Source organism: Gavia stellata, chromosome 6 (assembly GCF_030936135.1).
Source record: "Gavia stellata isolate bGavSte3 chromosome 6, bGavSte3.hap2, whole genome shotgun sequence".
Lineage (NCBI taxonomy): Eukaryota > Metazoa > Chordata > Aves > Gaviiformes > Gaviidae > Gavia > Gavia stellata.
Window position 1 is genome coordinate 49787075 of NC_082599.1, and position 27909 is coordinate 49814983.

Sequence of the window (27909 nt, forward strand, 5' to 3'; positions counted from 1 at the left end):
GGGTCTGACTTACAGAAAATGAAAACTGTTTTGTCTTACAAAGACATTGACTAGAATGGAGGCTGTACAGGGATCTGGAATATTTGAACAGTAAAGCAATGAAAATGGAGACTAGTAATTCTTGAAAGCTTTGGCACAGCCAATCCCTCCCAGAGTTGGAATAGGAAAAGATCCCATATTTAAGAGAGGGAGACAGCTGACAATGTATGGCTTTCAATACAGGCTTCTAACTTCATTTTAGGATTTTTGAAAGATTTACAGTCCAAATCCTGGTTTAAGCCCTACGCCCATTTATTAGTTGCAAGGACTGCAGTCCAGACATTTCTTGATAACAAATGGATGGAGGAGAAATGTCAAGACAGTAATTCGATGGCTAGTAATCAAAAATCCTGCAAGAAAAGTTTTAATTTTAACAGAAGAGCTATGCTGAGCTGTATCAGTAAATGGTGTATGCACTATGATGATGGTAAGTTGTGGGGCCTAAACATGGAGACAAAAATAAGGTAAAGCTTTGGCTTCAGGTGTTTTTCCGTATCTCCTTAGTTTTGCTTTATGGCTGTTTTCCAAGTTACCACATTTGATCTGTGTTTATGCTAATAGAAGGTTATTCCTTCTGTGTCTGACATTCTTGTTGAAATTTCCTTTAATGTGATTCTGCATTCACCACAGGAAAACTCGTTGCAGTTCATGTCCTGCTTAGAGAGAGTACTTTGAAATGGCTACCAACCTGAGTGTTTGGGCATTAAGCTTTGGAGAAGAAATAACAGCAGAATTTTTTCCCAAATCTGAGATTAAGTCATAACATAGGTTTTTATGTGAGGCTTTAATATTGAATTTACTAAGCTATTTGAATACCGTATGAGAGAAATGGCAGTAAACAAACACCCTTCAAACCATAGCTTAAATGGCAAGGTAAAAGCTCTTCTAGAAGAATCAGTAACTGCACCTTAATGTTAAAAGATTAATTTACAAACTATGCCACTGAAATCACAGTAAGCTAGGCTGTAACAGTTCAAAAGAAGAGGGGAAAAAAAAAATCTATTGGCATTGTTTATTGAACTTACGGTAGTTACTTTTCACTGCGCTAATACGTACTTGCTGACTGAGTGTGTACCGCTCACAACATTATGTTCTTCCAGACTCCTCCGTGGAGCTCGCCCACAGTGGGACTTGACAGCTGTGAAGCAGTTGGCGCGCTGTGACCACTCATTATCCCTCCAGCCAGGGTCACAGCCACCCGCTGAACTCCCCGTCTGCCTTCTGGGGGGACTGGCCTGCTCTTGTGCTTGGGGAGCAGGGGGGGAGGCTGGAGGGACTGCTGGCGTGTTATGTTAAAATTTGGACTTGTAGCAAATCGTGCCTCAGAAGCACATTTTTAAAAGCTCCTGTGACAGTAGTCTTAGCTCTTTAGATGAACACGTTCTCTCGGGGCCATCTCAAATGTGACACTCAACAGCAGACCTGAAGCCTCTGCCCCAGTTTAGCCAGGGCTGACAAAAGTGGAGGAGAAGCTACCATGTTTACCTTTAAGCATGTAAAAATCTTCCTAGTCTGGATCAGTAACAGAGCTGGCGCTGCATTTTAGGTGTAATTTTCCTGAGTTGATTTGAAAAGGAATATAGGTAGTATGTCACAATTTCAGAATTCCTCATGCGCTTGGCTCAAGTCAACGTAGTGCTCGCAGTAACCAGTGCCAGAGTGTAACTATTGGTGGCTAAAAATCACAGCTTCAGTTCTAGAGCAAGTGCTTTATCCTTGGAGTGCAAAAATAGCCTTTCAGAAATGAAACCAACGTCAACTGAGGAGTCCAAGTCTGCCAGGGTCTCTGATTGCTAACGTTTGCCAAGTGGTATCTGGCAGTAAGGAGCGCGGCTGGTCAGTCAGTGTGGCTGTGTCATTTCTGTAGGTCTCGATGCGCAACATTTAGGATGCGATGAACTTGCCATTTCATCCTCAGTGTTTGGAGAGAGCTCTGAGCAGAGGGGAGGGGGACAGAAGCTATTTGTGAGGCAGGGCTTCTCATGACTGCTCAAGAATATGGTAGGCCTTGCCATAGTTGAAGGCTTTGGGTAGGGAACTGTTACCAAAAAAAGCAGTAAGTTTGTCCCCTGCTGCCACCTTGCCAATAAGAAGCATCAGAGATCTGTGCTCCCTGAACAGTATTCCCTTTTCCTGATGTGGTTTCTGAGGAAATAAATTTTGTTAGTAGGGAAATCCCCATGCACTAGGGCCTTCCCTGTTAGACTGTATAATTATACAGGTCAGTGTCATCTGCCCCGAAAATGAAACTTTACCTTAACATCTTATCCCCCTTCTCTTTCCTAGTAGTTGTAAATAGATGGGAAGAGGAGCAGTGGGAGCTGGGATTTCCTCTTCAGCCATGGCTGCTCTCTTTTAGTTCTTTAATTTGTCCCTGACTGATAGGTCTCAAAAATTAAGAGGAAGAGGAGGGATGCAGGGAGCAGGGGCTGAGGATACCTGTGACTTCTGGCTCCTGTCATATTTTTTTTCTTCTTTTTTTTCTTCCACCTGAATCCACTGTTTGGTGAGTGGTGGCTCATTGCAGCAGCTCCCAATAGTGGTATTCTTGCTCTGCTTCCCTTCCATGGACGTTTCCTGTTCCTGGAAACATACTTTTCCTCTAACCAGCATGCTGGATGGCTGGGTGACTTTCAGGGAGCAATCCAGGAAGGTCCATACTTTCCTCCCTTCTCCCCAAGCATCTTCAGCTTTAATCAGTGCAGAGCTCAGAGCCTGAAAGAAGCTTCCAGTCAGATGCTGTGTGAAATAGATGATGAGAAATAAATGCAGAGTACCCCCTTTCAGCTGTACTCACATTGGGAAACACAGGAATGTGGGTACCCATAAATCTGCAAGTTTTAAAAGGGTGTGAAGGTGGTGCTAGGTACTTTAAGGCAGAGGAAATACTTGATCTGTGTAGCATTTCTCCATTCGTGTGTTTGGCTTTTAAAAAAACCCAGTACTTTGAACCACAAATATGTCCCCGGTAGCGTGTATTTAATGCTGTCATGGAAATAATGGGACAGAAGCTTTGTCTGTTCTTTGTTTCCTGTTTTGGATCTGTGACATCTGTTTCAAAGCAGTTACCAAAATGCATTTTCTAGCTCTGTGTTTCTGGAATTCTATGGTTCCTCCACTTGCTGTGGACTTCTTTTTTTTTTATTCTTTCTTTATTGTGCAACAGCCTTCTCCATAAACTGAGAGGTGCAAAGTGTATTTTGATTTTGATGTATGCATGCATTTCGACACTGCGCTTCGTATCACCATCAAGCAAAAATACTACCTATTTGCAAATTTTTCCCCCTCCTCCCCCTCATACTTCACTGATCAGAGCTCAAAATTATCATTCAAGATAGTGTGTCTTTTTCACTTGGTAGTCTTTTTGGACACCAAGGAAATCAAAATCACTGCACTAGCAACTGACCAAATGTTATCTTGTAATCTGTGGAGGCTGACTAACTACATTCTTAGATGCTGTTTTGTGTTTTTAAAATGCTTCTTCTGGATTACTTTCTCTCCCCTCACTTTTCACCTTCTCTTCCCCACAAGCCTTGTTTTCTGAGGGATGGAGAGCAACCTTTCTTTGCAAGTTTGCCCTCCTTCCAAAAGGAAAACCTTCCTTTTAGGCAGTAGCTCTGTGCTTCTGCTGTGTTGGATGTTGAGTGCCGATAGGAGGTGGTTGACTGGAGGAGGCATTTTATTACATGCAGTCTGTTGAAGTTTGTTTCTACTTGGGACATTTAAGAGGTTGCATAAGATATAATTTCTGCTTTGAAACCCTTCCATGTTGGCCGAGTAGTATATGAAGACCCCTGTTTTAACAGTGATCAACAGAAGTTTGATGGAAATTCTGAGATATAAAAGCTATTGGTGACCAGTTCACTACTTCTTTGCTAGTAGTAAGTCTGTTGTGATAAGGCTGTGGTGTAACCCTGCCATGTTAAAGATTAAATGGCGAGTTCTGAAGGACTAGCTAAGTGAGCAGCCACACAAATCAACCTTTATCACTCTTTCTCCCAGCTGAGTGACTTTATTATGTCTGTGGGAGCACCGTCCTTTTATCAGCTTGGATGTTGGGAAGGTTATACATTCACCTGAATTTGGATGGTGTGAGGTTGCCATAGACATAATCGGTGGTGATTATTAGTGCTAGGTACGGAGTTAAAAGGAGCTTGCTAATAACAATCTCAAACCTTATTTTATAGTAGTGAGGGAATGTTGTAACCAAGGGAACTATTTAGCGTACAGTTGTTTTGGAAAATAAATCGCTGACGTCAGGGTTTCTGATACACATTTTCTTGCATGAGTTACGAACTTACTATGTTTAAAAAAATTGAGTTTATGGCGATGTTAATTTTTTTTTTTATTGTGAGTCAGTCCTCTGGATGTGACACCTTCTGTCTTTATGTGAAGTTTTAATGGAAATCTTCTATTTAGTCCCTTTGTTTACTATAGCTGATGTTCTCTGCAAGTTACTTCATTTTTTTTCTTTCCTGTGGAATCCTGATTAGTCTGCTTTTGACTAATATAGCTTGTATTTTACAGATGAAATATATTTTTGCTTGTGCAGTGGTATAGTTATTCTTTATATTGCTATGTAATTTTTGTCAAATTACTACTATGAAGTGTAAACTTTTTACTGTTACCAATTTCAGTCTTAATTATTTGGGGAAGTGTAATTACCTTTTGAATACTTTTGAATGCCATTCTTTGGTGTTCACTGGCACTACTCATGCCACTAAATATTGTGAATGTTTTTAGGATTTGATCCTCAAAAACAGGATTTGAGAAACAGGAAAATAAACAGAAACAGATTGTACTTCTTGCTGTAGTTTAAGCAACTTTCTTATGTTTAAGTGTGGAACCCTCCGACATTTCAACAGATACTTAAGTACTGTTGCGCTTGATGTATTACTAAAGTGCCTTAGCGGTGATCAACTGTTTATTTATGTCTATGTAGATTGTATATTTATAAATTGGGTAGCGGTGATTCCTTAGGGTGACAAGCTGTCTCCTGGCAATGTTACTGTAATCAATACACTTCTTTTTATATATATTTAAATCTTATTAGGCCTTATCTGTCTCTCCCCCACGCCTTAATGCACGCTAGAGCAACATTAGCCAATTTGTCAGGCTGAGCTTTAACTGACATTGTCAAGGGTAAATCCCCTGAAGAACAATTTGTGCTACAGCAGTCTGATAACCGATGGTCCGTATGATCAACTCAACTTCATTAACAATCCCTTTTTTCTAGAATTACAGGGTTTGATGAATAGGTGTAGCTGAAAATAAAAAGAATACGAGGGTAGAGCAGAAAGTGCTGTTGTTTCCTCTGATTATTGGTGGATTTTTAGAAAACTTGCAGAATTCTAGACATGTCAGTATAGCTTCTTAAAGGATCACCTATGGTGGTAGACTAAACTTCCACATACTTTCTTCAGTCTAACAAAACTCCTGGTTCCACCTTAGTGATTAATCATCTCATCCAGTCTTAGTAAAATATTTTTTTATGAGTGATACTGTGGCCACCATGGTGTGGTCTGGGTATTGTAAGAATCATTTATTATTTTGCCTGTATTTTGTATTTACTTTTCTGTCGCATACCATAGAACCCAGTTCTTATCAACTTAATACGATTCTACTATCTTTATGGTGAACAGGGTTACTAACAGTATTGGAGTTGCTTATTCATGGAGTAATTCTACTGCATGTAATACAATGACTACGTGACATGATAGAATCCTAATTATTTATCTAAGAACATCTGTTTTCACTTCTTTCTTGATTATTTATTTTTTTTTCAAACTCAAGACATTCCCCTTAGAGAAGAAAGTTTTAACATTTTAACTGTTTGTTCTACCACTGTCAAAAGCAAATACTCATTATGAAAGAGAAATACTTGTCTCGGTTTAACTTGAAGCTTTGATTTTTTTTTTTTTTTTATTTTTTATTTTTAGCTTTTGATATAATTACTCAGAAGTTGACGTAAGATGGAAACTTATGCAAACCTAACCTCTTTAAAGGATCTTTTCCCCGAATAGTATTGCCAATATGATTAATGTTTTGTTTTATTTCCTTGCAGTTTTATGTGCTGAAAGAGTGGGCCAGATGACTAAAACGTACAATGACATAGATGCTGTTACACGTCTTCTTGAAGAGGCAAGTATTACATCTCCTAAAGAACCCATACACAGTATGAGAAAGTAGTACAGAAATTATATGGTACCACTACTAAAGACTGTTGGTAGACTGTCCTCAGATGAGGAGGAATAAGTGTATGTACAGTTTATCTCATTGGTAAGGTAAATATTCTTTCTAAGTAAAAGTCATTTGTTTACCTCAGTCATGTGGATTCATTACTTGTGCTTATTTTTCATTTGAGGCCATTTAACTTCATTTAATGCTCTTGGCCAAATATTTGCCATAACAAATGGGGGGGGGGGGGGGGATCATCTTAAAATGACACATTTTTACAGTACATGTAAAGCTAATAGTATCATTATTGATGGATTTATTCTCTTCTAAAATTAAAAAAAAGTTCACAAATAGTCTTGTATGTATTCATAATTATTATCTCAGATAATGTCTTTCCAGAGAAGTGCATAGACACAAAATTAGAAAATATCTAATACTCCATTTGTCTCCAAGCCTTTTCTTCTTTGCCTTTTGTTTGGTTGGTCTGCGTTTTTTTTTTTTTTAATACCATTATTATGTAAATTGTTGTTACTGTAATCCTTGGCACTTAAGAAATGGCAGAAAGCAATTTTCAAACTACAATGCTTATGTTCAATAAATATCATAAATTGTTCAACTGAAATTAGCTGCTTTTCTGCAGTAAGCTTGAGCAATGAATTTCCAAATAATGTTTATGAAGAATTCTTTAGGTGAAAACTGTTACAATTGAATTAGTTCATGGCTGAGTGTAATTTAATCCTTCATATTCATTTGCTTGCTTATTGCAATAGCAATGTCAAAAATGGGTTCTATCTAACCAAGATACATTGGGTGGTCTGTTCTTCCTCTAACTCTACAAGGAAACAAGCATGGGAATGCACACATCTCCCACTTACGCTTGATACATCTGATCTCGGTAGAAAGTCCTGCATTTTGTGCTTTGAGCTGAACTTTTAAACAACTTTCTAGGAAGTATCAGTTAAAACTGATACTTTACCTAAAAGGCTTGTCCTGGAATAATCCATTAACTTGTAGTAACAGTCTGTTACCTGTCTGTGTCCTGTTGCCTTTGTCTTGTTTGGCTGAGATTTACTTGCATATGTTTCCATGGCTTCTTCTAGTAATGATGCAGCATTCTGCCAAACTGTTTCCTCCCCTGAGTCCATGTAGCCAAATGTCTATAGATCCAGAAATCACACTCAGGGGAGCAATGCTAGAAGGACTTGCTTGAGCCAGTGTTTTAAAGCTTCTGGTGTACTTCCCTATCTGGATGATAGCAAAGGAAAAATGGGGGAACATGTAATAGGTGAACCTTTAATAAAACAAATACTTTCAGTGAGCTTTTTTATTTTATTTGGCCATCATTTCTGATTGAATCACTCTATTCCTAGGCAAATGTGCACTTACAGCTCCTATCTCTGTTCTCCAAATGATGATTATCACAAGAGATTACATCTGTTTCCAGAAGTTAAGGTGTAACTCCTTCTGCTACCTTGACACATACAAGCAAAAAACAACCTCAAAAGCTACCCCTTGTCTGCCTTTCTTGTTGATGAGCTTCAAATGATGTATTACAAAGTTGGCAGGGTGAAAGGTGCAGCATTTTGGGGCAGGGAGGGAGACAGGAAAGAGAAGATCTCAAAACAACATGCATGCAGATATTTTGAAAATCAGTGACTATTGCCCTGAAATTAAGCAAAATGAGTGACACCACAGGCCTGCCTGGGTATGTGGTAAGAATAGGAGCAGATTCCTCTGTGAAGCTGCTTTCTCATCCCTTTCTAATAATGGTGTAAGTGTATCTGGCTTCAGCATTTTCCTACATATTGCTGTGATAAATCAATTCCTTATCACTGTGACTAAGAGGCCTGACCCCAAACTGAGATTTAGAGCTGAATTGCTAGAAATTGTGTAGGAAGTCTAGGGAGATTAAAGAGCCTCGATCTCCAGAGGTCCCTTCCAACTCCTATCATTCTGTGATTCTGTGAAATACACTTACATTCCTCAACTCTGAGGTTAGAAACCCTGCTGCTAGATAGCTCTTCCTCTGTAGAGTCAAAGCTGCAGCAATATATTTTTTTTCCACTTCGTTTTCATGAAGTGGGCCAAATTACTGAACAATAAGTTGGCTTGATACGTAAACCAAACGCTTTTTGGGTAACTTTGTGGGACCTATTGTTCTGAAAGATTGTACATAAGATGATAGAAAGATTTTATGGCTAGATAATGCCAGTAGCTTTCAATGCAAATGTAAGCCTGACCTTCAGAAACCATTTGGAAAACGCTATTTGTAGATACAGCAGTGATCAATAACCTGTCTTTTTATTTACTGATTATTACGTAACTTCATTTTTTTCCACTACAAAAGCCTCTTCATTCAAATTCATTGACTTCAAATCCATATGATCAGTAGCTGTAGGTTTTGTAGGCTTTGTCATTAATGTATACATGACATAATGTAGCTTTTAGTCATAAAATCTGGATGGCTGTCAGGGGCGGTAAATAAGCCCCAAACAGTATTCTCTGTAACAGGGAGAAAACTTCCTCAAATCGTGTTGAACTAAAAGTAAGTGGGGAGTTAACTTTACCACCATTTTCCCGCTATTGTAAAGGTCTAGTAATTGAATAAGAAAATGATAAATAGAAATGCTTAATGAATGGTGCAAAGTTTTAGGCAGTTCGTCATCCTGTCCCAGGTGGCTTACAAAGCCGTGTCTCAGCTTTGCAGAAGCTGAGATGTGTATAGGTACATGTCATCAACAGGATAAGCTTCTAGTTTTTATTGGCATGTGTGGTGAACTGTCTAGACCAGTTATTTCCAATTCTGTGTATGTAGAGAGGGTGAAGAAGGGGGCAAGTATGGCATGAGAGTAACCGCTTAATGTAGATTCGGGCATCCGCAAAATGGAAAGGGATAGGACTTGTTTTTATAGGAAAGCACTAATGGATGTATGTACACGAAGAAGATAGGAACTGAACATTCATTGTGGTGGAATTGGCTTGTGCTCCTGCACAGTTTACTGCTTTTTATTTCAAGATGGAGCAAGTGGAAACTGAAGAATGCTTTGAAATGCCCAAGTTCTTTGCTGTTTTTACTGTGCTTCTTTAAAAAGCTCTGGGATTGCGTTCTGCAGACGATATAACAAGGTGATGGAATAATTTCCCTCAGTAGTTTCTCAAACAAAGCTGTAATAGAGAACCAGATCTGGTTTCACTTACGTTGTTTTACATTAGACCTTGAAGCTGTGCTTTCATGTGTATGGTTCAGTAACTCTGTATGGATCGGTCTTTTCTGAAAAATGTGGGTGTAACATAAGCAGAAATAGAAAAAGAAAATTAGCAAAAAAACAACCAAACAAACAAACCCTCACAGAAGGAAAAAGGCTTTTTATTGTTTAAGTACTTGTTCCTTCCCTTTCGTGACAATTTCTGATCCTTTGGTGAATAAAAAAATTGAAATTAGTTTTCTTAATGCTTCACAGAAAGAACGGGACTTAGAATTAGCTGCTCGGATTGGCCAGTCATTGTTAAAGAAGAATAAATCACTGACAGAAAGAAATGAATTCCTGGAGGAGCAAGTAGAACACATCAGGGAAGAGGTAAGATTTTTACACCTAAGTGGTGTATCTGCAGTGATGGGGAGAATTTTCCTTCTAGCTTCACCTTGTCCATGTTTAATTTTCTTGGGCATCCTGTCCATAGCAGGTCAATCTGTGTTGCAGCAGTTTGGTCAGCCATTTTTGTAGTATGTACATTTTCAGAAATGTGACCAAAAAAAGTAATTTGACCTGTTGGCTCAAATCAGGTGATTTCAGGGGAAAAAAAAAAAACCCACACCCCACCTGAAGGCATTGAATTTTGCTCTGCCTCAGATTTCATTTTCCTCTGAAACCAGCTGCTCTTTTTGTTTTGAGTCACTATACCCACTGTTTTCTTCTACCTGTTTTGTCCTTTTCTCTGCTTTATGCATAATTCCCCTCTGTTTTGATTATCTCCCTGATCACTCTTTCTCTTCTACGTTCCTTTGTGTGCAGCTCTTTCTTTCTCTTGTTTCTCCCTGAATCTTTCTCAGTCCTCACTTGTTTCTTCCTCAGCAACTGATGTTTAATTGCTTTTTCCCAAATGCTTTTCTGTTCATACCTGAGTTGAATTTTGGCTCTTAGAACATAGCATTTGAATGCTGGGAGTGCTTCCCTCTGCTTCTCAAACTGAATATGATATAGGTATCACATATAAGGTAAATCACTTTCTGTATTTATGGAGATTTCAGGAGTGCATGCTCACTGAGATCATGTGCATTCTGCGTTTTCCAGGCTGGGCCAACTTCATAGGCTTGTGTTAAGTTTCCGTTGTTCCGGTGGGTCAGGATATATTTCAGTGATAGGTAATTTTTATTCAGCATGCTCTGTATGTAGGAACTTGTCAATGTTAGGAAGCATTGGATTATGTTGAGAAGCAAATGGTTATAGGCTAAGACTTGCTACCTTCTATCTAGATTGCTAAGATCTTACAGCTTCTTGTGATTTTCCTGTATTCCTTTCCAGGGAACTGTGATAGAACCTGTTGAAGCATGGGTCGGTAGCCTGCTGCAGTACATACATTTGTCCGAGCTTGACTGCAGAAATAATGTTTTAGACATTTGTTGAACATGTTTAGAATATAATATGACAGTGTATGTGTTTCTGAATTGGTGTGATCTATAAAATGTACCTGAAAACTTACATTGTTTCAAGTAACACCTTGTGTCTTCCACATGCCATTGACTTTAATCAAATATTTATACAGTTGCTATTTCTTACTGTATTCCTCTGAATGGGCAGTTGGATGCTATAGATACTGGCAGATTCTTGATGGATGTGTCTTGGATGGAACTGTACAGGATGCTTTAAGGAGCTCTTTATCTGTACTGCAAGTGTCACTGAACTCTGCAGACATACTGACTGAGCTGGAGGCAAATGTTGTTTCTCCTATTCTGGGACAGTGACCTTGGTTTGTGAATCTTGTCCGTATATAGCTTTGAGCAAGAGGAAGAGAAGTCTCACAGTTGGTCTGTGTGTCATGGCATGAATAATTCAGCTTTATGTCTGTCTGACGTACCGAACTTTTCCTGACAAAACTCTCTGACCGTACCATTAGTAGCTCAAGTTTTTCCTGTGTCCTTGTAACATGCCACATTCATAGGTACATGTGAAAGTCATACAGACCCGTGCAAAATGCATTGGATTCTTGGGTTTGTCTTTTGAGTTTGTATTGTCAAGAACTGCTTAGGTTTAGGAAGGGGCTGTGGTCATGTCAATAAAAACTGATAGAACTGAGGCTTCTCCTGTAGTGCACTAGAGAACAAAAGGCGAGTTCACTGAAGCAAGCATTATACTGTGTGCACAGACACTTCAGTCTCAGTTTACTGTTCCAGAACTATATACTGAAAGCATAAACATTATATTGAGAAAACTTTCTTAATTGTAAATTGTTTTGGAAAGCAACGTAAACTGCCACAATGTGAACTGTGTTTGAAATGGAGTAGGTCATTAGGTTTTACCTTCTCCTAATCTTTCTAAATTTCCCAGTCTATACTTCTTTTTTCTCTTCAGATTTTGTCATGTGTGTCTGAAGCTAAAAAGGCAGTGCTTCAAACACGGTGTCAGTCCTCAAATAACATCACCTCAAACCTGTGGTAACATCTGAGTAACACAGCCCACTAGTCCTGTTGTTCTAGTTCCAGGTCACGTATCAGTTTGTTTTGGTGATAGCTGGTTTTAAAGTCTTTTCCAGATTTGATTTTGTTCTGTATAAAGTGAGAGGAAAGGAAAAGCTGAATTATAATCTGGAATGGTGGCTTAAAAAAGGGAACATTGTTCTTGATCTATTAGCCTAGATGGTAGTGTTGGAAAGATGGAAATGCTATTGGTGGGACAAAGGCTCAGTCCCTATTGCTTGGTAACAATACATTGTGCAGGGGTAGTGTGGTAGTATTTGCTCCAAAGGGTACAAATTGCAGTGGCTGCTGAAAATGTAGAAGAGGTCCCTTTATGTTCATAAAATAAATCCTGTGTTTTGCAGTGTAAAAATGTGTGCTGGGATGGCGCTAATATTCTTCATGAACGCCTGTATGGTGCTATGTTTTGGATTTGTGACTAAAACAGTGTTGACAACAACCAGTGTTCCGGCTACTGCCGAGCAGTGCTTGCACAGCATTGAGGCTCTCTTTTATTCCACTCTGCACCGTGCCTGCACAAGATGTTGGGAGGGGGCACAGCTGGAATAGCTGACCCAAACTGACCAAAAGATATTCTATACCTTATATTATGCTCAACAATAAAAGCTCAGGGAGGGGAGGAAGAAGCTGGGACATTCATGGTTATGGTGTTTGTCTTCACAAGTAACCATTATGTGTGCTCAGGCCCTGCTTTCCACGAAGTGGCTGAACATCTGCCTGCCAATAGAAAATAGTGAATAAATTCCTTATTTTGCTTTGGTTGCACAAGCAACTTTGCTTTACTTTGTTAAACTGTTCTTATCTCAGGCCATGAGTTTTTCTGGCTTTTGTGCTTCTGATTCTCTCCTCCATCCTGTGGGAGTCGTGGGGGCACAGTCCGTGCTCAGCTCATGGGTGCTTAGTTGCTGGCAGAGGTCAACACACCACAAAATGTGATGTCAAAGGGAAGTGTTGCTGGAAGTTAACTGCAGTGAGGGTTTTTTCCACATTTCACAGCATGGTTGAGGTTGGAAGTGACCTCTGGAGGTCATCTTGTCCAAACCCCCACTGCTCAAGCAGGGCCACCTACAGCCAGTTACCCAGGACCAAGTCCAGACCATGTTTGAATATCTCCAAAGATGGAGACTCCACAACCTCTCTGGGTAGCCTGTGCCAGTGCTCGGTCACCCTCACAGTAAGAGCTGTTCTTGATGTTTAGGGGGAACCTCCTGTGTTTCAGTTTGTGCCCATTGCTTCTGGTCCTTTTCCCATAAAAGGTCACCCTTTCTGGCCGTTCACTCTCTTTTGGAGAATTGGAATGCTTGGAGATGTCAGTAAAAATAGTCTTTTTAATTCGTAGAGGGGAAAAAAAGCATAGCAAAAGCTGGAAATTATCTAGTGCCCACCCACTGACAGTATCTGAATCCTTGCTACTTGAAGAGGCTGAGCCATAATGTGCTGGAGGGAAGTAAATTGTTATTTTTGGCTCAGCTTTTTAGCTCTTCCTGAAATGAGGAAGGTGAACCTCCCAAAATTAATGCATGGATTTTTGTTTCATGGTTTCTGAAATGTGGTTGGGGTTCTTTCCCCCTTGCATTTTAGAACCATTGTCTCAGGAGGACTTGGTACCTTAGTGCTTCTCATTACACAGAGTAGCCTCAGTAAATGACATTGTTTGCCTAAAATTCTGCACAGTTTAAGTGCTTTATTGCATTGAGTCTGCTTTTTGTTTGATGAAAATGCAGCTTGAATCTATTTTATTGATATTCTCTGGGTTTTTTTGCCAGTAATAACTACAAATATAAATATGCCTACAATACAAAAAGCAGAAGTATAATAAAAACAAATGTGCTCTGCAGTTTGTGCATTGGAAAGTGAAGACTGAGGGCGAAGTCTTGCAGTGCAAGTGGAAGGGAACAGATCTGTCTGATCAGTTATGCTATTTATAGCTATACAAGGGAAATAAAAATTAATGTCTTGCCGCTGAGGTCTTAAATTGCAGCTGTGGTGTATGTGCTACTGTGTAATTGGGCTTTTAATCCTTTCTTTGGAGAATTACAGTATGAATTAACTAAGGTTAAGTTTGTGGAGCTCACAGTTACAGGGTATCTTAACCACCCAATTTTTATGTTTTGTTCCTTTTTGATACATGTATGTACTAAGTATGGGACTCCCACATACTACTTTACTAGACTCATGTTTCAGAGTCATCAAAAGCCCAAACTATACCCAGAAACTCACTGCAGCCTTTACCATTGCAGCAACCTCAGAATGGCAGCCTGCCACTGTGTGGTGGTGGTCTGCAGCTCAACAGGTAACTGAGTCCCAAGTGTAACCTTGCTACACAAGTACTTCAGTAATTTTGTCTAAAGTCTCTTGGAGAGGAAGAAATGTCTGTATCTGAGGTGTGCAAGGTCTGTATCTAAGCCAGATGGTGACAGTCATCACATCAAATGGATAAGAACATGACGTTTGTCTTGATTGTGCCACATTAATTTCTTGCAGTATCATTGCAATATATCAATTTCTGTGGATGTGAATCTAGACTAATGCAATAGTGAATCAGGATGGCTCATGTTCGACATAGTTCTCTTTCACCTTCTTTAATAGTGATGGATAATTGCATTTTTGAACTTCTAAAAAAAGAACATTTAATGGCTAATTTAAAAGGTACCCTTTTCCCTCTTTGTAAGAAATAAAGGAACTGGTTCTGGTCTGTTCCAGTTTTGGCCACTTGATGTAGTCCAAAGATGATGCTTGGAGGATGAGTAACTAACTAATTTATAGTGGGCTTACTTAACAATGTGCCTAGAAAAGCAACTTACTGATCTGCAGGCTCTTTCTTTGTGCAGGTTTCTCAGTTGCGGCATGAGCTCTCCATGAAAGATGAGCTGCTCCAGTTCTATACCAGTGCCGCTGAAGAAAGCGAGCCAGAGTCCATCTGTTCCACCCCGTAAGTTATCGACCTACAACACTGAACCTTCATCTGGTACTAAGCAGGGGTAGTTTGGACAATTTGATAACTTAGAAAAGTAGTAAAATGATAACTGTAGTAGCTGGAACTATAAATGGGACTCTGAACTTGGTGCATGGCACTGTCTGGAAGGATTTCCATTGGACCAGCTGGCTATGCTGGTGCCAGCAGGAGTCAGGAGGGGAAAGTACATAGGGAGGCTGCTGACAAAGTGCTTTAACTTTCACAGAACTAGGTCACTGTGGTGGTGAGGCAGTACCCCACTACACCACATAGCTTTGCACGCTGTGCTAGAACATGCTACGTGTGTGACCTGTGTGCTTGAAGGACCTGAGGGCACTATGGAAAACTTCCAAGCAGAGGGAAGGAAATAAAGCATGGCTTATAGCATGGGTTCTAGGCAATTAGCTGGCTGAACAGCATCACAGGCTCTGAGGGGCTGTCTGCCCTTACCTGCAAAGTTATTGCTGCATTCTGGTGAAGCATGTGCGGCATTAATCAGGAAGCTATTTGGTTGCTCCCTGCAGTAAGGTGGTTTCCTTTCTCATAGCTTTGGCTGACTAACTTTTCCATAGGAAGTGTGGGGAATAATAAATAAATAAAAACATGCTCTCTTTTAAAAATCACTGCAAGTACATTGCTGCCCAAACGTACTGGCGTGAACAAAGCTGTATTTCATGTGGCTCTGACTGGTTTTGAGACCTCTGTTCAGTCTGTTCTCCTGTGAGATTGGCCATAATACAGATAAAAATGAGTTAAAACTGTTGTTTTTGTTACAAGGCTGAAGAGGAATGAATCTTCCTCCTCTGTCCAGAACTACTTTCATTTGGATTCTCTTCAAAAGAAACTGAAGGACCTTGAAGAGGAGAATGTTGTGCTTAGATCTGAGGTGAAATTGCTTCCTTTATGTTTTGCTTAATACAGTTGTTCCTTTAAATGCTGGAACACAGGTATTGAAAAGTGTGTATTAAAAGTTGAGAGAGTCTAATTAAGAGTATATAATTCCACATATGACACAGATCTCTTTGTAGTTGTTTAATCACCATCCTTTATACTTCTAAACGAAGGAAAGGATGGAACATGGAAGCTACATGAAGCTACATGCAATGCACTTTCCTTGCCGAAAGAATGTGCAGGAGCATGGGCAGTTTTTGGACTACAGCACTGCACTTTGAAACAGGTCTGACGTTAGCTGCAGATCTGAAGTTTGCAGGCTGGCATGGTCTCGCCGGTACAAATTCAGTGTTTGTCAAAATAAAAATTGCTAGTCTAAATTTGCATTAAACATCTTCAATTTGTGTTTCAAGTCAAGCTGTTAATTTTCTAAGTTGAATGTGGGTTTTTTTGCCTTTTATTTTTGACAATATTCTGTTCGTTTCACAACAACATTTTAAATTTTATTTTCTGTTCCCTGTCTGTCAGATATAACACTTCATAGTTGAATATCGTATGAATAATTTTATGTTAATTTTCAATGCAACTTTTAATCTTTGGGAGCCTGTTATCGTTTTGCAAACATGTAGCAGAGTATAGCAGAAGAAATACTGTTAAGCTAAGAATGAATGTATGAAAACAGAGTATCATTACCATTTTCTGCTGCAAATGCAGGGCCCATTGCATTTGAGAGTAATGAAGGTAGGGTTAGAAATGAGAGGGCCACTGCATCAACAGCTGATAGGAGACCACCACATAGCACTGACTTCCCTTCCAGGGAGATGCAGTCTGTGCCAGTGAGGCATAGGATGGAGCCAAGTAAGAAACCTCTGAGCTACGCATCTCTCTACAGATGCAGTCTGTGGGTGTCTGTGCATGCCCCCAGCATTGGGAATAGACTACAGACCCACTGAGGTGGTGCCAGACAGAACCAGCTGGGTGTAGCCATGCTCCTCTTGGCACTCCTAGAATCGTAGCAGAAAACACAGGGCAGGGAAGGAGGTAGCACTGAGCCTTTGTGTGAGATATACGGTTACAGTGCCAGAACTTTTCAAATATATCTGAATGTTTTTTAAATACTTGAATGATTAATTCAGTTATCTAAACCAAGCATTTAATTAGTTTGTGGTGATACCTAGCTTTGTTCAGGTGACCAGATCAAGCTCTGCATACTAGTCTTTTGGATGGTCAGGGCTTTTTGGTTGTTTTTTTTTTTTTATTTTAAGTACAAAACACACAAGTGACATCTAGTGGGGATATGGTGAAAATGATGCAAGTTTCTCCATGCAGTAGTGTCTCTGCTGAATGTTCACCTGGCCCCTTTTTCCAGAACATGAGGGAGGGCAGCCAAAAACTGCAGTTTCTCACTGTCTTCCTGAAGGAGTGATTAGAACAGCTTGTCTTTCTGAAGCAGATGCACAACAGACCGGCAAAGAACAAACGTGCTAATGTAGCATATTTGATGTGGATTTCTTGAATAGGCCTGTCAGCTGAAGACTGAAACAATTACTTACGAAGAGAAAGAACAACAGCTTGTCAATGACTGTGTAAAAGAGCTAAGTATGTCCTTATTTCTCTTCCTTTCTCATTCGAAATTGTTCAGTAAAAAAAAGACAACTGCATCAGATCAGTCAGTCATGTTTTTCTGTGGTACTTATTTTCCTTATGTAAATGGTTGTGAGGAGAAAATTTCTGGCTGAAATTTCACAGCAGAAAATTCTGTCTGTAAGTTAAATCTTTCTCAGTTGCAAAATAGTTTTGCTTAGAAAATGTTATTGTTAGGGGAAAGTACAGTCTCCTTTGCTGCATGAGCACTTTGTGTCTTTCTGGTTTTGTGTCCTACTGCTGTTTTTCAAAAATACCTTGCTGTGTATTGGGGAAGTATTCTGCTGAATCAGGTGGTGTTCCAAAAGAACATCTTTCTGCTTACTTTTCAGCTTTTGAGTTTATAACGTTAATTGTAATCGCTTATCTTAAAGGGGATGCAAACATCCAGATTGCCAATATCTCCGAAGAGTTAGCAAAGAAAACCGAAGATGCTGCCCGGCAGCAGGAAGAAATCACACATCTTCTCTCTCAGATAGTCGATCTGCAGAAAAAGGCAAAAGCTGTAAGAAATCCACTTGCAAGACTACTCTTGTGATTTGCTACTATTGTAGCTGGAAGACAAGTTACAATCCTCTGTATACTAGAGCCTAAAGAAAAATTACCACCCTCCTTATCTGGGTGACCTTGTTTGATGTTTAATATCTAGCATACTTGACTAGAAAGCATCAATTTATTAAAAAATGCATATATGATATATGAAATACAATAGTTTATTTAAAATATTAGATGTGAAATTCTGCACTAAACTTAATGACTTCAGTAAGACAAGAATGTCAGTACAATTATTTCAGTGGGCACATACTCATTAGTTTTAGGGTTTTGGAGGTTCATTTTTCAGAGCACAGACTGATGCTGGGCGTTCTTGTATTAACATTTTAAAGTGTTGTTCAAATGTTTTTAAACTAACATGTGTGGACTAATATTGCTGCAGAGAGGGTCTTGAGAAAAGTTAGAATTTTCCTGCTTACCTGTAGTATAGGATACAAAGATCATCACAGGACAAAACATCACAGTATTTCTAACATTTTTTGGCATATTTTAGTGTGCAGTTGAAAATGAGGAACTTGTCCAGCATTTGGGAGCAGCTAAAGATGCCCAGAGACAGCTCACAGCAGAGGTGAGTACATTACTTAATATTACAATAATTTAGTAGTAGGGCAATGGCTGATAACTTTATCATGGGAGTTGTAGTCTAAGCTGGATCAGAAGTATTAAATAATTTTGCCTATGTATATTGAATGAAGGAACATTTATGTTCCTTGTAAAGTTCAAAACCTTTTCCTTCCTGTTCTCGTCTCCTTCAACTGGCACATATTTTGAAAAACTGAGGTTTATGGGCTATACAGGAAGCCCTTTAAAGGTTGGTACCTCTAACTACCTCTAGGCTGGTAGTTTAAGCCTAGTTTGAATAGTGAGATGACATGGAAGAGCTCATTTGTACTGTATTTATTCAGCAAATAAACTGAAGACAGTCCAGGATTGCTGGCTGTCTTCTGGGTGCTACATTCACATGAACAAAATGGACAAAATAGAATGAATAAAGCTTGATCCCCTTACGAAGTGCTTTGCATTTGGAATACTTGGTGTTGAAGGTGGGAATGCCCATAGAAACTTTTCCTACTGATGAGCCTTTTGTATCTGTGGTGCTCCACAAAGATTGAGCTTATGCTTCTCCATCCCTTTCTTGGGAAAGACATTAACAGGATCTCTGTTTCTAAGCCGAGTAGCTTAGAAACTTGTAGAAATGTGGTATTTGAGATTTCTACCCCTTTGCCAACTTGGTTGAAATGGCTGATGAACTCAACAACTTTGAGGGTACACAGACATCTGCGAAGCAATTACATAAGATGTGTTTCCTGAGAAAGTCAAGCTAAAAATAAGGCTTGGTCTTAGGCGGTTGTAGGTTATATGTGTATATGTAAGTCTTGGTTTAAAAATTCCTAAGTCCTTTGGAACACTGTGAAATGTCTTGTCCTTTTCCTGTGCTGTTTGCCACTGTGGCCAACATGGCAGTAATTAGGCACCATACCTGATCAGACTAAAGGTACTTTTAGCTCTGTATCTTCCCCTTTACAGTGGCTTCAGGTAGATACGTAGGATAGGAAATGGAGCAAGCAGTTCCTCCCCCCCAGCCCTTCCTGTTACTAATCCATGTTATTTATTATTTTCAATGATATTTACTCTTTAGAGTTCTTTTCCTTTAAAGTGGGATATTCTTCCCTAGACCATTATCCTTTACCAGTGTGGAAAGAATTTGCAGGCTTTTTGTGATGATAGTACAGCCCATAAGGTCTTGGACTGTTTTCTGTATGTTACAGTTGCGGGAGCTTGAAGACAAGTATGCGGAGTGCATGGAAATGCTTCATGAGGCTCAAGAAGAGCTGAAAAACCTTAGGAACAAGACAATGCCAAATGCCATATCACGTCGGTACCACTCTCTCGGTCTCTTCCCTATGGTAAGCAGATTTAAGAAAAAAACTGCACACACCAGAAAACAACCAACCAAAGGAAATGTAACTGTTTGCATCTGACTTACAGCTTCAGGGATGGGATGCTAGGCCGGACATGACCATGCGTGAAATGTGTATTTATATAGAGTAAAAGATACCTGAGTGAGCAATTTTGTATACCTGCTTCTGAAACAGTGGTGCTGTGCAGTTACTTGGTTTTGCTGGAGTATTATATACAACCTGCAGCTGGCTGTGCTTATGCTGTGAATCATGGGTATCATTACGAGGTTGTTACACAGTTCTATATGTCTTTGTCATGCATCTCCTGTACTGTGGTGGCTGATTTTCAGTAGGAGCTTCCTGGTCTTCTTCAATGTTCTTGGAGATGTAACTTCCTGATAACATAACTAATGTTTTCCGGGCATGGCATCCTTCTAGTCACTTATGATGTACCTTCTAGTTAGTTCTTCAGTACTTTCATAGATTGCACGTATATTCTTGCTTTAGGGTCACTGAAAATTCAGTGGTTCATTAAAAGAATATTTGTTGCTAATATGTATTATGGCACCGTCAGTTATGGCAGTGTCACTGGTGTTATCAACTTCATTTCATTTGATTATGATATTGTACATTTAAAGCATGGGGAATATGCAGTACCCTCAACCAAATGAGAAAAAAATAGTGGATGAGAATGTCTAGGTAAGTTCAGTGCCTGGCTCTGCTTCCCTGTGTATCTCTAGAATAATTCCATTACTTCTGAGGGCAATGTTATCAGTGAAGTTTCTTGTGAGTTACATTAATGTAATCAAGCAGCAGAATCTGGCCCTCCTTGTCTTTAGCCATGTCTCGTCTTAATTGCTGAGGAAGAATACCGATTATATTTGTGCTCACAAGAAGTAAATTGTTAGCAAAGGCTTAGCTTGCCTTTTTGTGTTCCCTTCTGAGACTGAACACAGGCCAATTTGAAGTGCAGACATTTAATAATGCGAGTAGTACTTGCACAAATACAGTTGAAAGCTGTGAAAAGTATGCTTGTGCTGAGATAGGTTTATGTGTTTTGTATAAAAATTATTTTCAAATGTCGAATCATGGGACCAAAGATCATTTAGATTTGTGAATGTTTGACGCTTAGACCCTGTGCTTAATTACATTTAGGCAGTAAAGCTAACTGACCAGCAGTGGAAAATTGGTAGCCTGTCACCTTTAACCCTATGCGGGAAGTATATAATGCTTTATGCGAAGAACCGTGTCTCTTTTTGTGGGTGGGTGGGTAATGTTGTGAAAGGGAAGAGTGTTTTCTGTTTATTTTAAATGAAAACAAATTAAGCAAAAATTTACACATGAAAGGTGAGTATTACTAAGTTAGGGAATTTAGTCTGTGAAGTTGGAGGACCTGAATTCTGTTGTCACCTTGTGATGGTTTTCTAGGTTTTTTGACAGATTTTATATGTCTTCAGATGATAAGTACTGTAGCAGTATGAAGCTAAACCATAATTTGTCAGTGATTTAGATATATTCATTAGTCTTACAGCTTTCTAGTCAATTTTGATTTTTAAACCTTTCTTTTTTCTGGAATGACACTTTATTAGTTATTAATTATTTTATATAAGTAATTAATTATTTTCTGCAATAACAACCTATTAATACTATGATACTTGTTTTTCTTCTGTGCTTATTTTTAACAGGATTCTTTGGCAGCAGAGATAGAAGGGTCAATGAGGAAAGAACTGCATTTAGATGAACCCGACTCTCCTGACTTGGCGTACGACTGACAAGAATTGGTTCCTAATTGAATGATTATATCTGAAGTTAATTATTATTTGATAAGAAAGGAAAAGACAGGAAATAGTTGCGCTAGGGATCTAGAAAGAAATATTTCTAGCAGTATGTGAATGATAGAAAGGAAAATAAATTGTTTGGTTATTGGGGTGGTTATATTTTCTGTTAAAGCTACTGAAAAAAAACACCTGTATATAGGTTTTGCCTTATCTTATGAACTTTTTGTCCTCATTCTTGAGTGCTGAGAATGAGAAAAGATTTGTTTTCTTGTATGTTACCATGCTAGGTTTCTTCAGTTAATGATTAGGGGATGAGTTCAATTCCTTAGGTTCTCTCTTCAGGTGCTATAACAGAGTTGCGAGGTAATAACTGATCTAATCCAGTTTTTACAGGGATAACATAAGTGCAGGAAGGGATTTGGAGTGGTTGGGTACTTACAGTGTGATGCCCATTACACCTGTGCTAAAGTTCTCTTGAATTAAATAAGAGAGTGGTTTGAAACAAGTTAAGTACTCGGGACAGTCCAAAAGCTATAGATAGATAGAGCTTGGCAGAAATGGCCTTGCTGACACCAGTTGCACGTGTACTCCAATAGGCTTATCTCACCTGTTTGTACAAAGCGTGGACTGGTAAATTTGAAACAAGTTCATACTATTTAGAGGGTCTGTTAGAGAAACAGAGTTTGCAAAGAAAGGACAGCCAGAGAAGGTACAGTAGCCACTTTCCAGAAACCTTCTAAGTATATTTACAAAAAGCTTGACATATACTTAAACCTTCTCTGAGCATGAGCCAAGAATTGTAAATGAGGTTTTGACAGAGTGAAATGTTGATTAGAAAAATGTAAAATCAGAAAGATGTGAGCATGCTCAAACCCCATAAGATCCTTTTGTCCTTCCAGAGTCATCTAACTTAAGGATAGTTTAACTTCTTTAGACTGTCTTTTATATTGCTATGCATGTACCAAAGAAGGATACCTTTTTTCTTGGTTTCATGGCTTGTCTTAGTTTTCTCTATTTGCTCAGCAGTAGTAATTGTAACCTCTGTGGGACCGTTTATTGATAGATGCTCTTAGATTCAGCTTCTTAAAAGATATACAACTATAGACTTGGAGCCTACACACAAAGACTGCAACTGTTGAGCACTAATGGACAGAAGGAAGGAAATTTGAATGACATTAAATAGCATAAGGCATGCTGACATTGTTATACCCTGGCAGTGGTACATTTAAGCTGGAAGGGATGTGCTGTTCTTGTGTTCAGTCGTTGTTGAACTGTAAAACAAAGCAGCAGTGGCAGTTCTGTAGTGTGATGTAGGGCAAGTTTATTTTGTCAAGAAATTTCTGCTGAAGTGTCATCTGATCTTAATCATGAAACAGATGAACAGTGTTTGTTACGATATCAGGACAATGGTGATAAAGAATGAACTGTAGAGGTAGGCCAAAAATTAGGTTTCCAGCCTTGACAGCCTCTCTCTAGACTGTTGGTTCATTATATTTCTGATTTTTTTTTTTTCTTTTTTTTTTAAATGACATTTATGGGGGTTCGGAATTGGTTTCAAAAAGAGATACAAGACTTGGGATACTCAGTAGAGTGAATTCAAATTATCTTTTAAAATGGATTAGCCAGGTCATAGTTAAGAATTGAATGGAGATAAATTTTGTTTTTTAAAAACTCACTTCCACACAGTGGCTTTAAGGCATTTTTAGCTGATGTACTGAAATGCTCTTTCACTTAATTTTTATTAAGATTTGAGAGGATCCATGCACATAATTCTCAAATGTTCTGTCTAAAATATTCTAGGATGCTGGAAGTATTATGTTGATGGATTGAATGTAATGGCCAGATTGTAGCGAGTATGGGATCCTATGCATACTACTTTATAGAGGTGGTTGATGGAGCTGTGAATAGGAAGGGTCGTTAACAAGCTGTTACCTGTTTCTTTGTTCCTTCTTAAGGTAAGAAGGCACTGTGTGATTATTAACTGTGTGTATGTCTTACCAGTCATCAGAAGCGGGTCTTCGAGACGGTGAGAAATGTTAACCAAGTTGTCAAGCAGAGATCCATGACTCCGTCACCAATGAATATCCCAGGCTCTAACCAGTCCTCTGCTATGAACTCAGTCATTTCTAGCTGTGTCAGCACTCCACGTTCCAGTTTCTATGGGGGAGACATCTCTAATATTATGATAGACAACAAGACCAATAGCATCATCCTAGAGACAGAATCCTCTGACAATGGGTCAGTACTGTAGCACTGGACTTTGTATTTGCTTTGTTTCTGACATAAAGGCACAGTGTTTCTATTTTCCTTTTTTTGTCTTACATCGTGCAGTTAACACAGTGACATACATCTTCAAAAGTTACTTTATTTTGTGCTTATAGTTCTTGAGTACTCAAGTTTATTTAAAAAGGAAAGCTTTTTGAAAGTACTGTGTATCAGTGTCTGTAACTCAGACCTGTTCTGAGATGCAGCAGCACCAGATGATGTAAAACCACCCTTTGTCTTTGCAACCGTGGGTCAACACTTAAAACTAATTATATTTTCACCATTTTACATTAATGCCAGGGAGTTTTGAGCTAAGTTGCAGCTACAGCTAGCTCTTTTGATCCTAAAAATAAATAAAGTGTGTGTGTGTAGGTTACCGAATATGAAAACTTGTGAATGAAACCAATCAGAACTTTGCTTTTCTAGCTACTTGTCTCTTCCCCCAGTACAGTTCCACACTATGCTGTGTATACTTTCCAGTAAAAATGACTTAATATTGCAAAACAATGAATATGTGTCAGCATAATATACTCTTGTGACGCATGATATTCTTGAAGCATTGGCCCTGTAAGATGTGGCCTGCTTGCTTGAGTTTGTATAACCATAAGAGACCACAACAATAGGCGTCTCTCATCTCCTTGTAGGAGGAAGCTCCTAAGTAAAGCACAGCTTTTCCAACCAGGAGTTTCCAGGCAGGAACTAGGATTCAAAGTGGTTTTAGTATGAAAGAGAAAGAAAATAATTGGTGTTTGCCTTTGAACTCTCCGAAGGAGTAGCAGGTTGTTCTCAGACATAGTAATTTAAAGGTATTGGTGAATGTCTCAAAACTGTTGTGGAAGTTTTGTAAGCATCTCTAAGAATTTTTTTTCTCCCTCCCCTCTTTTTTTTTGTGTGTGTGTGTGTCCCCTGTTATGTTTTAGAAATGAAGACAGGATGAAGAAGCCTGGAACTCCGGGGACTCCAGGCTCCAGTGACCTAGAGACTGCCCTTCGTAGGCTGTCCCTCAGGCGGGAGAATTACCTCTCGGAGCGGAAGTTCTTTGAAGAAGAGCAGGAAAGGAAGTTGCGGGAACTGGCAGAAAAGGGCGAACTCCATAGTGGTTCTGTTACCCCCACAGAGAGCATTATGTCGCTGGGAACTCACTCCAGATTTTCAGAATTCACTGGATATTCGGGAATGTCGATCAGCAGTCGCTCCTACCTGCCAGAAAAGCTTCAGATTGTGAAACCACTAGAAGGTGATAACAAAGGGCCTCGGCCTTTATCTGTTCTTCTTAGTGACTCTTTGTGGTCTCTTATCCATCACCAGAAAGCAGGAAATCTTTGCAATACATACTCTTTTTACTTTAGAGACAGTAATCCACGCTGTTGGTTTGAGATCTTCTAACTGCTACATTTTTCCTCAAGCCTTAAAAGTGTTAGGAATCAATTCCAGCCACGGCAGTAAAATAAATGTTACAGGCCACACATGCATCAGCAGTGCAGCCTTACATCTAACCTAAATCCCAATATTGTAATTTCATACTTAGAAAAGGAAGGTGGTTGAGTATCTAAAATCTAAGCAACAAGAGTATTAGTTAATCAAATCTCAGTTCTGCAAATCAGCGTCCGAAAAGACCTTTACGTACTTCACATAGTCCAGTTGGTCTGATAGGACTATTTTTGTGATTAAAAGGACCTCTGGACTTTAATTAGCTGTTTGAGTGGCCACACATGAGTCTCTATGGCTTTGGTTTCATGTGTGAAATGAGGTGGGTTTTTTAAGTCAAATTCCCTCCATATATTGTCTCAGAAGAAGGCAAGGTATAGTAGATGGTAGTCAGGGCTAGAGCTTTATTTCAGAGTTAAGTGCATTTCTGTAGTCTGTCTAACAAAGTTGACAGAGCACATACAGTATAGTCTGCCTGGCTTTCTTCAGTCCTTTCAGATTGTTGCTGGAAGTTAAAGTTGAGTAAATTCCTTCAGGTTTTAAACAAAATGAAGCTGTTTTCCTGTAGTAGTTCACAGATATGCTAGTTACATAATTTAGCTTTGGTTTCTCTCTCTTTAACAGAACTCTGGTGTTACATTACACTGTCTATGTGTGTTTTAATTGCAGAAGTTCCCTTTTTCATCTTTTTAGAACAAATTTATTTCATCTATAAAGAGCATTTAGCATGACACACATTCAGAAGCAAAAATAACCTTTCTTGTGTCCTGAAGAAAGTGATGTGCTGTATCTACTTATTCAAATGAAACTATAGCCATAGTGCACAAGTCCGTACTGTTTAGCAGATTTTAGTAGTTTGTTTTCATGACTGCTTTTAAATGGTCGTAAAAATTCTTGTACCACATGAGGGAAGGGATGATCCAGCTTTGTTTCAGTTACTGGTTGCTACCACTGTAATAGATTTCTGTCACCATCCCATTATATCTGCTTTTTTCTTCCAATAAACTCTCAAAGTCTTTATCATCTTTCTATCTGTCTGGGTTTTTTTTGTCCTGGTTTTGTTCATTGTTCTCACTGGGTTGTTTTTTTCCTTAAAATTATTGTACCTTTTAAACTATTTCTCATGTTTTGGTTTTACATCTCATTTGTAGTATGTTTGTGTCTGCCTGTTTCATAAGTTTAGTGTATGTTATCTTTTATTAAATACATGGTTATGATTCTGTTCCTCACTTCAGCTTAGTTTCTTTCCCAAGTATTTTTCATGAGATTTAACTTTTTTTTTTTTTAACTTCATGGATACTTTCAAGCTACTGGGGCAAAATAGTCATCTGTGCCTGCAGAACGTTATCAGTAGTTGCACGTTTGGTTTTTATTACTGTTTTCCTAAGGGTGCTCATGCCATAAGATGGGAAAAGAAAAAAATCAGTTCTAGAATACATTTCAGGTTAGTGGCTTCTGTTCCTTTAAAGCAATCTTTTAAATCCCACAGTAAAATAAATAGGGTGCAGTAAAATAAATAGGGTGACAGAAGCACTAAGAAATGAATCTTCTTCTTTTGCACTTTTAAAAACAAAACCAAAAACCAGTTTCTTTTAGTTGACTAGAATGATTGCTTGATTTGTCTTGCTTTAGTTACAGTCCGGTAGGTTTTTTGGTTTGCTTTGTGTTTTTAAACTGTGCATCTGCAGCTTGTTGTACCATACGGGCAAAGTAGCATTCCCTGTGTCCTGTAGGAGAACTAGAACCTTGGACTGATTATGTCTTCACTCACTTTGTTGCAATTTCCAAGCTTTCTCTGACCCCCATACTATACATGTGATGATGCAGATACCAGGAATAGAAAAAAACCTCTCTATTCATATACTTTATTTTGCTTTTAAATTTCTTCTCACTTCAGCCTGGCAGTCCCACTGTTGCACACTAATTCCCTCATGCCAGCTTTTTCTGATACCATAATTTACAAAACTCTCTAGTAAGAGCCTGGGACTGAATATAGGCCAAGGTGTTGTATTCCTCCCTTCAATTTGGTGCCTTTTTTTGTTGTTGTTGTTTTAAAATCATAAGGTAGTTGACAACTGTTGCATTGCTTTCTGCTTTAGTGTTAATCTTCTGTATGGAAAAGTTAAAGCTCCCTTTCACACATTTTATGCGATCAAGATTAAAGTAACAGAGCTGGGGAGAAACTTGGATATCCTCCTTTTAGTGATGAAGCTTAGGCCACTTTGCTTTCCAGTTTCCAAAAGAAACTAATAACATATAGTGTCAATAGGAATGTTAAAGCTCAAAATGCAGATATTCTGGTGAATATATTTCCATAGGAAGGATACAAATTGTTATCAATTTAATGCTTGTACTCTGCAGAGTTTTTCTGAGTATAAATTTTGGTGAGCTTTAACGTGAAAAAGATTACATCTTCAGAAGTTTGCATGTAGAAGTTAATTAGCAACAGGATTTTAAACTTGCATACTGTGCAGAAATAAATTTTGATTTCCAGTGTTCTGTAACTTTTGAGGGTATTGTCATACCACAAAGCTCTACTCTTGGCTTTAAGACTTGACAATGTCAGGCACTTCTCCACATTCT

At 38.8% G+C, this 27909-nt stretch overlaps 1 protein-coding gene across 4 annotated transcripts in view; it reads left to right on the forward strand.

The window, feature by feature from the left end:
• Window positions 1-27909, forward strand: part of TRAK1 (trafficking kinesin protein 1) — a 114999-nt gene that overhangs the window by 68099 nt on the left and 18991 nt on the right. For all 4 annotated transcript variants that reach the window (XM_059818819.1, XM_059818820.1, XM_059818821.1 and 1 more), the window contains 11 exons: window positions 6104-6180; window positions 9678-9794; window positions 14743-14843; window positions 15645-15753; window positions 17279-17357; window positions 17777-17907; window positions 18448-18522; window positions 19724-19861; window positions 21541-21617; window positions 23635-23871; window positions 24819-25135. In XM_059818819.1, the coding sequence (XP_059674802.1) occupies window positions 6104-6180; window positions 9678-9794; window positions 14743-14843; window positions 15645-15753; window positions 17279-17357; window positions 17777-17907; window positions 18448-18522; window positions 19724-19861; window positions 21541-21617; window positions 23635-23871; window positions 24819-25135 (1458 nt within the window). The remainder of the gene's footprint in view (window positions 1-6103; window positions 6181-9677; window positions 9795-14742; window positions 14844-15644; window positions 15754-17278; window positions 17358-17776; window positions 17908-18447; window positions 18523-19723; window positions 19862-21540; window positions 21618-23634; window positions 23872-24818; window positions 25136-27909) is intronic.